Source organism: Geotrypetes seraphini, chromosome 11 (genome assembly GCF_902459505.1).
Source record: "Geotrypetes seraphini chromosome 11, aGeoSer1.1, whole genome shotgun sequence".
Lineage (NCBI taxonomy): Eukaryota > Metazoa > Chordata > Amphibia > Gymnophiona > Dermophiidae > Geotrypetes > Geotrypetes seraphini.
This window is the reverse complement of record NC_047094.1, coordinates 50,491,712-50,507,829: the sequence shown is the minus strand read 5'-3', so window position 1 is coordinate 50,507,829 and position 16,118 is coordinate 50,491,712. Positions and strand designations below refer to the sequence as shown.

At 44.4% G+C, this 16,118-nt stretch overlaps 1 protein-coding gene across 1 annotated transcript in view; it reads right to left on the bottom strand.

Moving 5' to 3' along the window:
- Positions 1–2,050: 2,050 nt before the first annotated feature.
- The window catches only part of LOC117345622 (major facilitator superfamily domain-containing protein 1-like), a 47,824-nt gene continuing 33,756 nt past the window's right edge, over positions 2,051–16,118 (bottom strand). Inside the window, exons 11-13 of the mRNA XM_033914528.1 lie at positions 14,319–14,458; positions 4,342–4,453; positions 2,051–3,678 (exon numbers count right to left, since the gene is read on the bottom strand). Of these exons, the coding sequence (XP_033770419.1) occupies positions 3,571–3,678; positions 4,342–4,453; positions 14,319–14,458 (360 nt within the window). The 3' untranslated portion in view covers positions 2,051–3,570. The remainder of the gene's footprint in view (positions 3,679–4,341; positions 4,454–14,318; positions 14,459–16,118) is intronic.

Sequence of the window (16,118 nt, the reverse complement as noted above, 5' to 3'; positions counted from 1 at the left end):
TGTGGGCCGTAGATGGTCTGCAAGTTTGACGTGCTTGGTGTATAGTGTGCTGTTGCTTCACCAGTGGCACAGAAAGGGAGGAGCTAGGTTTGACTTGAATATTTATGAACTAGATTTGCATATTATAAGGCAGATGCATTGAAGATATCCTGAAAACAAGACTGGCTAGATGAGTCTTGAGGACAAATTAACCCCTACACTAGAGCAAGGGACTGTTATAGTCACTTAACATGCTAAATTGTAGTGCAGGGCCTTCCCACTAAGAATTAAACAAAACACATGAGTTAAGGGTAGGTTAGTAGGTATTTTTAATGAAAAATTACATTTCCTAACAGAACTAAGACTAGAGGATGAGAAACATGATAGGACTAAAACTAGTACAATAAGCACATGCAAGTCTGTTTTTTGTTAAGCTTTAGTCAATTAGTGTATTTTTTATGTTATGTTAAGTTTGTTGCTACCTTAAGTATTGGTCGATTTGGTTTATTTTTTTTTACATTGTGAAGCAATGTGGAAACAACATTTTTACTAAAGAAACACTTAACAGTAATGTGAAGAAAATAGTACAAAAATAAAACCTGCACAAGAAATAAAGCAAGACATGAGGTAGTATATCTGCTTTAAATGCGAGTCCTGCTAGAGCAAACACGTTTCTGTACTTGTACAATATGAATTGCAAGCATTATTTATGTAGTTAAGCACGGTTACACATATTGGCTATGACACTTATCCACCTCACCACATCAGTGGAACTGCTATGCTGCTGAAGAAGATACTTACATTAGATAACAGAAATTAATTCACATAAATTGACTTAGTTTTTTTAAAAAAACACCTATATTATAAATTATGGCCTTAACCATGCCTAGCACCTAATATTTTAACTACAAGGGGGGTGCTGAAAGGTTCTTAGCCTAACCAACTTCCTAAATTCTGAGAGTTTACCACTGTAGCTGAAAACAGTATTACTTCATTAAGTGCCAGATTTGCAGAAATGAAATTCTGTTTTGACATTGTTTCAGAGCATTGGTTGAACTATATCCATATCGTGGTTGGACTGAGAACTTTTTACCACCCCCTCATATAGTCCTGATTTATTCCATATTTCTCATCTTTACCCTTTGCAGCATAACACCTAGGGTTGAAGGCTCAGGTATTCAGCAAGGATGCATATGCAAAAACTGGAAGTAGGAAGGGTTTTGTTTTTTTAATTATTAAGTTGCAACAACCTTTAGCACAGTAAGTACTAGAATTCCCTTTATATATGTCACAGAGGCATACCTCAACTCACACTGGCTTCCAATCCTGGCAAGAATACTATTCAAATTCTACTATCTATTTAAAACCATAAATGGCGACAGCCCACCCTACCTCAACAACTGTCTCATCCAAACTACATCAACCAGACATAGGAAAACCCACACTCCATTCAAACAAAAAAGTCAAACGGAAAAAACTATATGATGGCCTCCTAGCCACACAAGCAGCAAAACTCAACAACCAAATCTCCACTCTACTAATCATGACCCCAGACTACAAAACACTCAGAAAAGAAATAAAGACAGAAATTCCTGTAAACGACTCAATACCGCTAGCTCCTTACCAATTCCCAATATCTTCCTGATTCCCCAAAGCAACTTCATCTCCTCTAGAAATTACCAGATATTTTCTTCATGTAATACCTTTTGTGTAATTCTTTTGTAATCCGCCTTGAACCGCAAGGCATTGGCGGAAATCTCTAATGTAATGTAATATGTGCTTATAAATAAAAAGCAAGCTGCTAGTGACTCATTTTAGGATGGGACTGCACACTTTGCCATTGTGATGTGGTTAATATCTTAATGAAACAAAAAAAATAGTTGGGAAGGGACATGGTCAAACAACCTCTTATCTGTGTCAATGGAGGATCTGGTCCTTTGAGGTTTGGCATTAGAGTATGGCTAAATATACCCTCTCTTATAGTCATTCTCATCTTTTTTGAACTTCTAGTGTTTTGTAATCCTAATTTCTTGTCTGAATTTGTCCAAACATTGATTAATATTCATTAGGATTAAATCATAATTCTGATCTGCCTCTCTCAGCACTGATAGTTTTTCGATTGTAAGTTTTTACTTTTTTTTTTATTTTTTTTAAGTCTCTGCCAACAGGATCATGAGATCAATGAACACTTAAGTATGGCACACCACTTGTCTAAAAAAATTTTGGTCATCATTAAACATGGTTGGTATCTTCTTGATTCTTAAGTCTCTTGGGATCATTTTGGCTCTACAATAGTTTATAAGGCCAATAAAATGCTGTTCAAAGTGGGTCTGGTCTTTTCGTAAATGTATAATTTCAGACCATTGGTCTTCCTTTGTAACAATGTCCAAATCATGATTATCTTCATTCAAAATAAGAGGTTCTTTATATAAGTTCTGAAGATGCTGTTCAGAAAAACTTAAAACGTCCCACGGTTGGAAAGACATGTCCCCCTGAGGAAGGCATTTATAGCCGAAACACGGACCATGTTGGGGTCCACTATCACAAGCATTGAAAGGCTCTCGTTAGACCTGCAAACTCTTGTGTATATATTGTATATGTATTATTCTATTTGTGCATTCTCAAACTGTTTGCCCCTGAGTTTGGTTGACCGTGTCCCTTCCCCACTTCTTTTTTGTTTCATATTTTCACAGGTGGGGGCTACATTTCCTTTGTGTTGTGGATATAATATCTTAATGACACAAATACCATAAGGTGCGATACCAGTTTTAAAAGCAAAATTCCTATTTTTAACATCTACAATTCCACTTGTCATGAGAAGGTTAAAATGTTGCTGCTACCAATCAATCTTATAACCTAGCTGAAGTAGGTTTGTGCGACACACCTGCCTTTTCATCCTTGCTAATTTTTTATTTATCTTTAAAATTCTATTTCTAAATGCCATGAAAAAAGCTGCTCCCCCAAGCATTTCAAGTGAATAACCGCCTAACTTCTAATCACAGTTTGCATATAACTTACAAACCTAGGTCTGTTTTCCAACTCAAAAAGCTCAGCAGGTAAGAAAACTAGGCACAGTATGGATGAATATGTTTTATGTCATTTAAATAGTTTCTACTGGCTTAAATATGAAATTGTGGTAGGTCTGTTTAAATGCTGCATGATCTAAAATTATATCATTTATAGGCCCACAACAGCCGAGTTCTCCCTTGTTTTTGAAGCTTCTGGGTTGGTCATCCTGGCTCTACAGTTATGACATGCATTAAGCACTTAGGGTTAATGTTCAGGTAGGAGTTGATAGAGGCAACTAACTTATCTTTGCAATACTGCAAAAACATGACTCAAATTGATATGTACAGCTCTCTATTTTAACAAAAGCCAACTGTACATGATTTTAGTGAACTATGTATAAGCACTGCAAGACTTCAGCCACAACAGAAGCTGCCTGCTCTACTATTTCACATCCCATCTGTTCATAGATATGAAGGGTAGTACCATAATTAGCTGCTGTACAGGAATAAGGCTCAAATTTACATTTCCAGTCCAATTTTTCTCCCTGCAGAACTTTCAAAATATTGTGAGGCTGGCCACCGCTTAATTTATTGAAGCCACAGCTCCCTCTTCTTCCTCCCTCAAGAGAGGTGCAGCATCTGCTGGTTCTACAGTGCTTGACCGCTTGGTGGCTTTGTTTAATATTCCATCCTGGTGAGACAAAGGTTTAGTATATTAAAAAATAATAATAATAATAAACTTAACAACAACACTCATTACTCATGCTGGTAAACTTTCTTAACTTCTTCAAGCCAAGTAAGTATACCTTAGATGGAGAAAATTTCAACTGAGTACCCCCAAGCTGCCGATATTTTGAAATGGACATTTTATTGTTAAATAGTAACTAATTATACAATGTATATAACAAATACAGGTCACAGCAACTGGGGTACAGTCCAAGGCTTATGTAGCATGATCTCTTATATTTCAGTCTCATACAAACCAGCCCCATGACAGTGTGTAAACTGGGCCTATTTATAAGAACAGGAAAAAAGGAAGATCTCCATAAAAGTTGATATTAGTGACGTCGGCGGGGGGGGGGGGGGGGTTATTAGTGGCATCCTATACAGAATCTGGGCCATAGGGCCCACCTGTCACATGGCCATTGAGGAGGCCCGATGTTGATAGGAGGGGCCTAACTTGGCACAGGAGATTTAAGCTTGTGGGGAGAGGATAGATTATGTCCTGGCTCCCTTCCTCCTCTCCCTGCTGGGGGCTCATGTTCCAGAAGGCCCCAGAAGTTAAGTATTTTTTTTTTAACGTTCTTTGACAATCAGCTTTTCTAGAATACAAAGCAGTAGCTTCTATTCTTACCTGACGTTTATCCACCACATTGAGAGCGACAGAGGTAAAAATACAACTGATGGTGTTTGCTAACATGAAGATCATCATCTGTTGCCATCGCCATAGAGGTATTTTTACTTCACTGTTGGTGGAAGGGAGATAGTGGAACATTAGTATTTGAATAGGATACACAATACACATCTATATAAGCAAAGCTTATCAGAGGGCATTTCTTTTTATTCTACCAATCCAGATTATTTAAACATGATTTTTCTATATGCATCTAAATTGTACTGTCCACAGCCCCACAATATCGTTTCACTTAGATATATGTGAAAATTGGACTAATAAATGATTCTGCCATATCGCAAACTCGGTTTTGACCAGCTAGGCCTGGATGTAGGCATAGATAACATAGGCAATTGCCCCTGATGCCAAAATTTGATAAGAACTGGAGTGTCACTGTTATTGCCATACTTTGATCCAGGCCTACTGTCGCTGCCAATACCTTGAGTCCTCCACAGCAGCTAGCAATGTTTCTTTCTTGAGAAATACTCCAGCGCGTGATGTCCCTAGCAAACATTTTTAATCCATGCCAGAACTGAAGGACAGTATATCACAGGGCCTATTAGTGAGGGAATGCTGGAGTCTTAAGAAGCACTGCTTTCTACTGCATGGGATCTACAAATAGAGGTGAGAAGACACCATGAAAGGGAGAAAATAGGCAAGGGAAATTGTGGGGAAGCGATATTCCCTCTTTAGCAATTTCAGGAGAATGCCCAATTAAATAGGAACCACTTTTGCAGTTTCGCTGATCTGTTTTCTGGCTTTTGACATGTTTACTTAGAAGCCAGAGATTTCTCCCTAGGCTTGGTCCTGCATTTACAAAAAGGTTTCTGGTTATGTAATAGTAAACAGCATATAAATTTGCAAATAAATAAAATCTTATGTTCCTGCCTACGCATCTCATATTTATGTTTATTTAAACTTGATGGATCACCAGTCTTGACAGTATTAAAACACTGTGGATGGGATCAGATGGTTTGTAGGGATGGGGACCAAACTCAGGGATGGGACAGGGATGGAGCTCACGGGGATGGGGACAAATTTTTTTCTCCGTGTCATTCTCTAGTTAAGAACATAATTAGTAATTCTAGAAGAGTCTGTAACAGAAACTATTCAAAGGACTACTCCGCTCCTATGTTTTTGAACAAGATTTGAACAAGATTTTAATGCAACTCTGAAACTTAGACATTTCCAAGAAATGTTTTGTAGGCAAAATTTATGGATCTATACTGATGTGACAAAAATTACCCAAGATAGACGGAAAGCCTTCTTGGTAATGAATCAGTAGACAAGAAACTTAGGAGCCACATTTCTTTTGGCATATCCTTTAGAGCACAGGTGTCGAAGTCGGTCCTCGAGGGCCGCAATCCAGTCGGGTTTTCAGAATTTCCCCAATGAATATGCATTGAAAGCAGTGCATGCACATAGATCTCATGCATATTCATTGGGGAAATCTTGAAACCCCGACTGGATTGCGGCCCTCGAGGATCGACTTTGACACCCCTGCTATAGAGAATGACACGGGGTAAAAAATTTGTCCCTGTCTCCGCCCCGTCCCCGCAAACCGTCTGATCCCATCCACACAAGCCTCGAATAGTTATTTTATATTACCATTATACTACCATTTATAAAAAGAAATAATATTCTGTACAATTGTCATTTTTATAAACACAAATATAGAGCAAGGATCAACAAAACTCCTGTCTCCCCTCCCCTTCACAAATATCTCCTCAAATATCGAGAGAGCTGAATAAGCCAAATAGCAATGTTACTTACCGTAACAGTTGTTATCCAGGGACAGCAGGCAGCTATTCTCACTAATGGGTGATGTCATCCGACAGAGCCCCGATACGGACGTCTCACAAGCATGTCTTGCTTGAAGAAACTCAGAAGTTTCGAGATGCCCGCACCGCGCATGCGCCAGTGCCTTCCCGCCCGATGGACCGGGCGTGTCTCCTCAGTTCAGGTAGCTAGCCTGAGAAGCCAACCCAGGGGAGGTGGGTGGGACGTGAGAATAGCTGCCTGCTGTCCCTGGATAACAACTGTTACGGTAAGTAACATTGCTTTATCCCAGGACAAGCAGGCAGGTATTCTCACTAGTGGGTGACCTCCAAGCTAACCTCAATGGGATGGTGGGAGTGTTGGCAACTTAAGAGAATAAATTTTGTAACACTGTTTGGCCAAACTGTCCATCCCGTCTGGAGAAAGTATCCAGACAATAATGAGAGGTGAAGGTATGAACCGAGGACCAAGTGGCAGCCTTACAAATCTCCTCAATTGGTGTCGATCTGAGGAAGGCTACAGAGGCTGCCATTGCTCTGACCTTATGGGCTGTGACCCTACAAGGAAGGGATAATCCAGCCTGGGCATAGCAGGAAGAGATACAAGCCGCCATCCAGTTGGAGATGGTACGCTTCGATACAGGTTGTCCTAACTTGTTCGGATCAAAGGAGACGAAAAGTTGAGGAGCAGTTCTGTGTGGCTTGGTGCGATCCAGGTAGAAAGCCAAAGCACGTTTATAGTCCAGAGTGTGAAGAGCCGATTCTCCATGATGAGAATGAGGCTTTGGAAAAAATACTGGAAGTACAATGGGCTGGTTGAGATGAAATTCAGAGACCACTTTAGGCAGGAATTTCGGATGAGTGCGGAGGACCACCTTGTCATGATGGAATACTGTGAAAGGCAGATCCGCCACCAAGGCCTGAAGCTCACTGACCCTGCGAGCAGACGTGAGGGCCACCAGAAAAACCACTTTCCAGGTGAGATACTTAAGTGGAGCCCTGTTGAGAGGTTCAAACGGAGGCTTCATGAGTTGAGAAAGGACGACATTGAGATCCCAAACCACAGGAGGAGGTTTGATAGGAGGATTGACATGGAAAAGTCCTTTCATAAATCTGGAAACCACAGGATGAGCAGAAAGAGGTTTCCCCTGTAGAGGCTGATGGAAAGCCGCAATAGCACTCAGGTGGACTCTTATAGATGTAGACTTGAGACCAGACTGAGACAGGTGTAGAAGATAGTCCAACACAGAGGATAGGGAAGCTCGCTGAGGCTCCTTGGCATTGGAAATACACCAGGAAGAGAATCTAGTCCACTTTTGGGAGTAGCATTTTTGAGTAGCAGGCTTCCTGGAAGCCTCTAAGACATCCCTCACCGCTTGAGAAAACTGGTGAGGAGTTACGTTGAGAGGAACCAAGCTGTCAGGTGGAGAGACTGCAGGTTGGGATGAAGCAGTGATCCTTGATGTTGAGTAAGCAGAGAAGGAAACACTGGAAGAAGGACTGGTGTCCTGCTGCTGAGTTGAAGCAGAAGGGAGAACCAAGGTTGTCTGGGCCACCGAGGAGCTATGAGAATCATGGTGGCTTGGTCCGATTTCAATTTGACCATAGTCTTTTGAATGAGAGGAAATGGAGGAAACGCATACAGAAATCGATTCCTCCAATCCAGCAGAAAGGCATCTGCCTCGAGGCGATGAGGAGTGTAGATCCTGGAGCAAAACTGAGGCAGTTTGAAGTTGTGGGGAGCCGCAAAGAGGTCTATCTGAGGCGTCCCCCATTGTGCAAAGATCTGATGAAGGGGGTTGGAATGGAGAGTCCATTCGTGAGGCTGGAGGAGTCGACTCAAGTTGTCTGCCAAGACATTGTCCTTCCCCTGAATGTAGACAGCTTTGAGGAAGGCATTGTGGCGAACTGCCCAATCCCAGACTCTGAGAGCTTCCTGGCAGAGGGAGGCCGATCCCGTGCCCCCCTGCTTGTTGACATAATACATGACGACCTGGTTGTCTGTGCGGATGAGGATCACCATGTCGTGAAGCAGATGTTGAAAAGCTTGAAGAGCGTAGAAGATTGCTCTGAGCTCCAGAAGATTGATCTGATGGAGGCGGTCCGCACTGGTCCAAAATCCCTGAGTGCGAAGCCCATCCAGATGAGCCCCCCAGGCATAGGCCGAGGAATCGGTTGTGAGAACCTTCTGATGAGGAGGAGTGTGAAACAGCAAACCTCTGGATAGATTCAAAGAGGTCATCCACCAAAGTAGAGACTGCCGAAGAGCAGGAGTGACTATGATGTGTCGAGTCAACGGGTCTGACACTTGAGTCCATTGAGAAGCTAGGGTCCACTGAGGAATTCTGAGATGGAGCCTGGCAAAGGGTGTCACATGAACTGTAGAGGCCATGTGGCCCAGGAGGACCATCATGTGTCTCGCTGAGATGGACTGGCGAGAAGATACAGACTGGCAGAGATGAAGAAGAGCATCCATGCGCTGAGGAGGAAGGAATGCTCGAAGCTGAATGGTGTCCAGTACCGCCCCGATGAAGGGAAGGGACTGGGTAGGCTGCAGATGGGATTTGGGGAAGTTGATCTCGAAGCCCAAGCTCTGCAGGAAGCAGATCGTGGTCAAGGTCGCCGAAATGACCTCTGGAGCAGAGGGGGCCTTGATGAGCCAGTCGTCGAGGTAGGGAAATACCTGAAGACCCCTGTTCCGGAGTGCAGCGGCCACCACCACCAGACACTTCGTGAAGACTCTGGGAGACGAGGACTCGATACTGCAGATGTAGATGTCCCACCCGAAATCTGAGGAATTGGCGGGAGGCCGGATGAATGGGAATGTGAGTGTAGGCCTCCTTGAGATCCAGAGAGCATAACCAGTCGTTCCACTCGAGGAGGGGGTAGAGAGAAGCAAGGGTCAACATGCGAAACCTCTCCTTTACTAAAAACTTGTTGAGGACTCGAAGGTCCAGGATGGGTCGTAGGTCGCCCGTCTTCTTCGGGATGAGGAAGTACCGGGAGTAAAAACCCCGGTTGTGCTGGTCCACCGGGACCGGCTCAACGGCCCGAAGCCGAAGCAAAGCCTGAGCCTCCTGAAGGAGAAGGGCGGTCTGCGTTAAGTTGGAAGGATACTCTCTTGGAGGGTGGTCCGGGGGGACCCGATGGAAATGAAGAGAGTATCCTTCTCTTACGATGGAAAGGACCCAGTGGTTGGTGGTAATAGCCTCCCATCGATGGTAAAAATGATGGAGGCGACCCCCGATGGGAAAAATAGGGAGATGCAGAACGAGGTCGGTTATGCTCCCTGGAAGAGAGTCAAAAAGGCTGAGTAGCCTTCGGTGCAGCCGGCGGCTGAGGTTTCTGCTGAGCCTTCTGGGGAGGCTGTCTCTTCGCCGGTTGTCTCGCAGCAGGAGTCTGACGAGGGGTGTAGTGCCGCTGATAAATCAAAGGCGGTCTAGAAGGTCGAGACTGCTGAGGCTTGGGCTTAGGCCGAAGGATAGATTGAAAAGACTTTTCATGATCTGAAAGTTTCTTGGTAACAGTTTCGATAGACTCGTCGAATAAATCAGCGCCCGCACAAGGCACATTGGCAAGTCTGTCTTGGAGGTTCGGATCCATGTCAATTGTCCGAAGCCATGCTAATCGACGCATGGCCACGGAACAGGCGGCAGCACGTGACGAGAGCTCTAAGGCATCGTACGAGGACTGCATCAGCTGAAGACGTAGCTGGGAAAGGGAGGCTACCACTTCCTCGAACTCGAATCGAGCCTGAGCATCAATGTAAGGAGTAAACTTGCGGAGTACCGGCAAGAAGAACTCCAAATATGAAGAAAAAAAGAAATTATAATTGAGCACTCGAGACGCCATCATAGAATTCTGGTAGATTATCCTACTGAACTTATCCATCGTTCTCCCCTCTCGTCCCGGTGGTACAGAGGCATAGACCTGGGAGGGATGAGAACGCTTGAGAGAGGACTCGACCAGCAGGGATTGGTGAGAGAGTTGAGCGCCCTCAAACCCCTTATGATGAACAATGCGGTATCTTGCATCCAATTTGCTCGGGACCGCAGGGATGGAGTTCGGCGTCTCGAAACATCGCATGAATGTTTGATCCAGTAATTTATGCAGAGGAAGTCGAAGAGACTCCGCAGGAGGATTAGGCAAGTGCATGGTGTCGAGATACTCCTTAGAATACCGAGACCCAGTGTCCAAAGTCACATCCAAGTCATCCGCCATTTGCCGGAGGAAGGAAGAAAAAGACAACTGGTCCGCCAGTACCGGCCTCCTAGACGGGCTGGAGGAAGTAGAAGCCTCAGGATCCAGGGAGACTTGGGAGCGACAAGGAGAATAAGAGGTAGATGGCTCCTCGTACTCCGGCCCCTCCTGGGGAGATAAATCCGATGAGGAGTACCCCAGACGTGGCAGCTTCTTCTGTGGCGAAACCTCCGAGTGGCGCGAGGAGTGCCGAGAGGAGTGTCTGGATCGATGCCCCTCCCGGTGCCGGGAGGGAGAGCGAGAACATCTATACTTCGCATGGTCCCCCGAAGCTTCCAGTGAATGTATGGGACTGGAAGCGGTAGAGCGAAGGGGCGGAATGGAGGCCGCCTCCCGTGTTGCAGCCCAGGCCTGGTATGGAGTGCGGAAGAACTCTTCATGTGATTTACTATGCCCAGGGCTTCGATCATCAGTCGGGGGAACGGCACCGTGATGGCGCGGAGGCGTAATGGGCTCTAAAGGAGGCATATCGCTAAAGGAAGCCCGCCTCGAGAGACCAGCCGCCCTTCGCCGCTCCTGTTCGTCAAGCAATGAGATCGATCGATGAGGAGGAGGGGGAGGGGGCGGTCCGCCCCCTGGGACCGGGACCGGGAGGTCACCCTGGATGGAGGCGATTAATCTGGGCCCCATAGTCTGCATGAGCTCGACAAACTGAGCTTCCAGCAGGGACCGCAGCGAAGCCGATATGGAGGGATCCGCACCGAAAGGGGGTCCTCCAGCACGGTCTTCGCGCTCCTTCGTGGTCGAGTGCTTCTGCTTGGCAGCTTTCGGCACTTTAATGACCACAGGTGGAATAGTGGAAGGCGGTACCTGAGCCGAGGAGACGGGGACAGGCACCGACGTCGAACTCGTGACCGAAGTCGGGGTAAACGAAGCCGGCTTCAAAAGGCCCGGAGTCGCAGGAGCAGTCGCTGGTTTCGCATGGACAGGCGAAGCGGCCGATGAAGTCGAAGCCGAAGGTTCTTTAGCAGCTTCCATCTTGAACATCGACTCCCACAACAGGCAGCGCTGCTTAAACGCTCGCGCTGTTAGAGTAGAACAAGGCCGGCATGATTTCAGGAAATGTTCTGGACCAAGACACTGCAGGCAGCGTCGATGCGGGTCCGTCAGCGAAATCGTGCGCTGGCACTTGCTACACTTTTTAAAACCGATGATTGGCCGGGACATAGGCCGAAAAAGTTCCGCCGCTAGATCGAAGGAGCTGGGCCTGAGCCACGTGGCCGACCCGGCCGACTCGCCGGAAGAAAAATTTTTTTTTTTTTTTTAAATAAAAGAAAGAAAACACACGAAAAGAGAAAAAGAAAACCAAAATCGCGGAATTAGAAGGCAATAAAACGGGAATTCAGTCAGCGCAGAATTGAAGTAAAACTTCTCAGCTCCGCGGAAAGAAAAGAACTGAGGAGACACGCCCGGTCCATCGGGCGGGAAGGTACTGGCGCATGCGCGGTGCGGGCATCTCGAAACTTCTGAGTTTCTTCAAGCAAGACACGCTTGTGAGACGTCCGTATCGGGGCTCTGTCGGATGACATCACCCACTAGTGAGAATACCTGCCTGCTTGTCCTGGGATAATATTACAGAATGCTACACAGAAAAAAAATCATGCTAACAGAATACCGCAGTCACACAAGACAGGAATAGTGTTAGGGAAGTGCAACTAGGGTAACTACCCCTAGTCAGAGAGAGCCATAAACCAACTGGAAGCTAAAGCAGCACAGCCTGGGCTTTGCAGTCCCCAGTTATGTCTAACACCAGCTGTAACAGGATATATAATTCAAATCTGATATATTCTAATCACAAAATAGAAAATCATTTTTTTTCTACCTTTTGTTGTCTGGTCATTTTATTCTTCACATCACATTGCTCTCAGGCTCTGGTTTCTGTTTCCGTCTATCTACTCTCAACTCACTTGCCATGGTCTCCTGACCATTTGACATGTCTTCTTTCTCCATACTTACCATTCATCTTCCATCTCTGTGTATGTTTTTCCCCTGTGCCCATCTCCCCGCCTTCATCAACTCACCATTCTATGATCTCTTCCTCCTGTGTACAGTATCACTCCTATATCCCTATCTCCAGCATATTCCTTCTGCATTCTTATTCTCCCCCATGTCTAGCCATCTTCCGTGTCCATATACCTCCCCATGTCTAGCATTACCCCTCTGTATACATATAACCCCCCCTGGAGATGCAGCATTCCCTTTTTGTCCCTGTTCCTATGCTCCCCTCCATGCCCACCAACTTCCCTCTTTTTGTATATTTCCCTGTGTCCAGCTTCTCTCCTCTCTTACTCCCTTACACCAATGTTCAATATTTCACTCACTCTTCCTTCATCCCCTTAGTTCAGCTTTTCTCTTTCCTTCTCTCTCTTCCTCCCTGCAGGTCCTGCGCCCCTCCCCCTTCCTTCTAATCCTATTCCCATGGGTCCAACACCTCTATCCCCTCCCTTCAGCACCCATGTGTGGATCTGGCACTTCTCCCTTCCCTCCATCTCCACTTCACCTACCACATGGGCCTAGCACCTGTTTCTCTCCCCCCAATTCTCAGACCAGATCCAGTAACTCTCCCTTCCCTTCAGCTCCAGCTGGTCCATATCCAGCAGCTCAAGCAACTCCCTTCCTACAGCCCCCCCCCTCTTTCTTGTGGGTCCAACAGCCCACCACCCTCACACCCTCCTGATGGCTGGTGGCAAAAAAACCCAACAAACCTGCCTGGGTCAGCCCCATCGCGCCTCCCATGGTGGGCCTACCAGCCTGTTAAATGCTTTCTGCACTCAGGGCTACTCTAACTGGAACCTTCTTGCTGCTGAGTCCTTCCTTCCGATGTAACTTCTGGCCGGTAAAGTAGGTATTGATGAACCAGTGTATGCAAATTTCTCATGCATATTCATTATGGCTATCTAAACTACAAAAAAAGGACCCCAATACAATCTGTATTAAGTCAGTGACAATTGTTTGCACCCTTTCACCGATTTAAATTTTCTGTAATGTATATTAAATGATCATCTACATCATAGGAAAACTAGTTAGCTGAACTACACGGAATTTCAATCTGTTCTCTTCAGAGAGGCAGGCCCTATTACAGAGTATCAGTTTAGGGGTGTAATTATCAATGTAAGCTACCATTAAGATGCATTACTTTACTATAGAACAGGTTGCCTTTTTATGCAATGAGACCTAGTTACTAATAACTGGGGCTAACTAAAACAACACATCTTAACAGAAGCCCACATTTGTAACTTTCTTCCTTAATGGATCCATTCTATGAGAGAATTGTTCTGCCAAATTTTATTTTTTCAGCAAGAAAACTAGATTAAAGTAGATGACTTGCTTTCAAAGTAGTTCCCAGAAGCACAAAAAGATGCTGATCAAACATCTTCAGCAGTAAAAGAAAATCCTGAATGTATGTTCCAGGATTGCTACTTCTGGAAACATGCCTGCTCCCCAGTTATAATCTATTTTGTAACGTATTCTGAAAGTTAAAGTATGATGATTTAGTGCTTTATACCTTCATGTAGCATTAGGGCCTGATTCAATCAATGAGACCCAAATGCCTCTGTTTATGTAGGTCAAGGGTAGGTGATTCCAGTCCTCGAGAGCCACAGGCAGGTCAGGTTTTCAGGATATCCACCATGAATATGTATGAGATGGATCTACATGCACTGCCTCCTTGAGATGCAAATCCAGGTCATGCATATTTATTGTGGATATCCTGAAAAACTGGCCTGCCTGTGGCTCTTGAGGACAGGATTTGCCTACCCCTGATGTAGGTGAGTAGATATCACAATCCTCATCTCATCAGACTTTAGAAATACATTGCCTGCACTAGGTCTAGTCAACAGGAGACATGATCTTAGATGAAAAGTGTCGACGTTTATATTTCAAAGATATGGCACATCTCACCTGGACTTGGTTCCTAGAATCTGCCCAACGATGAGGTTTGAGAGACCTATCCCTATCATCTGGACTGATGTTGCAAGTCCCATAGCTGTTCCCAGTGTTGCCTGTGGTACGACAAGGGGTATTGATGGCCACATGCTAGCCTGTTTTTGAAGGGCAAAAAACAAAATGAGAAAAACTAGGACCACAGATAGAGATGAAGTATAGAAAATAGGGTAGACCTTCCTCATCTGACATTTCCCTCATGTAAAAGATGTATTTATTTGTTTATTTCTCACCTGCCCTTATCCAGAGCGAGTTACATATTAACATACAAATTAAAACATTTACATTTGTCGTACAAAACACTTCAAGGACACACTATAACAAATTGCATACTTACATATCAAATCAAATTACATATAATATACACGTTGCATCAGCGATGAATATAATTTAAGGCCAAACCCACACATACATCAAAATATAAAATTCCATAAGTCATACAAGATGCCTCAATAACAGACATCATTAAACCAAATAAAACAAACCAGAATCATCACTCCTTCTCCCTCAGCCAAACTCCGACCCTATATTTCATTTCACAGAACAGATGTCTTTTCAGCAGTTTCCTAATGTTCTGTACATTTTGCTGCTGGCGAATGTAACCTGGAAGGTTGTTCCACTCCCACGGGCCAATGCAGTGAAAGACACAGTTTCAGGATGAGGTAAGCCTTAACTCCCGCACAGATGGTACAGACAGATCACAATGCTCAACTGAGCGGAGCAGTCGAGCCGGCTCACGCGGCAAGATGCTCTGGACCAGGTGTTTAGGGGCCAAGCACATAAAAACATTCACCAGTAGCTTCTATCGCATCTTATCCTTTACCTTCAGCCAATAAAACCTTATAAAATATTCTGTTACATGCTCATGTCTTAGTGCACCGCTGAATTTTGGGCCACCTGAAGCGCCCCCAAAACTGATTCTGGTACTCCCAAGAACACCAGACTGCAAGTCAAAAATGGACAAAACCATCTACTGTAATACCATCCTAAACAATGTGGCCATTAAATAAGGTCTCAAACTATTAACTAACCAAAGATGAAAATACACCTTCCGAACTATAGCAAGCACCTGCCCTCTCATAGTGAATCCTGAATCCAAAAGCACAAATGTATATCAAAAAGCGTGCGATTTTGAAACTAGCCAGAACAAATTTGTGATAGCCATATGTCACAAATCTCCATGGAGGGAACAAGAATCCTCTTACTTAATTTCATAACTCTCTTGTGGAAGACTCTCCTTCACAAGCTGAACAGGTCACACCTGAAGACTTCTTTGAATGAGTTTAAGCTTTACACACATTGGTTAAGATCTAGAATATGCCGTCTATGAAAACAGTTCCACTAGTTTCATAACTTTCCACCCAGACAAATGCCAAGTGATGTGGATAACTGGTAGTTCTGTTATTCCCCTATCTGCATTACTCCTTAGGCAATCTATTGCTTTAGTTCTTCATTTAAAAGGCTTGGAGTAACCCCAGATGCTGAACTATTTTTTAAGGTCATATAGTCTTAAAGATCAAATCCTGAATTTTTGCCTTCCATCAGATTTGTATCATTTGTGCTTTCCTAACAAAAGCTGCTATCCATATCTTAATGAAAGCCCTTGCAATTAGTCAGCTTGATCAATGCTCCTGTTAGGACTGGATAGGTGTATGCAAATTTTCTCTCATGTGAGAGACAAGTTCTAAAAAAAAAAAAAAAAAAGTTCTTCATGTGAGCAACAAGTTCTAAAAACCAACAATTTTCCAGATTTGCAAG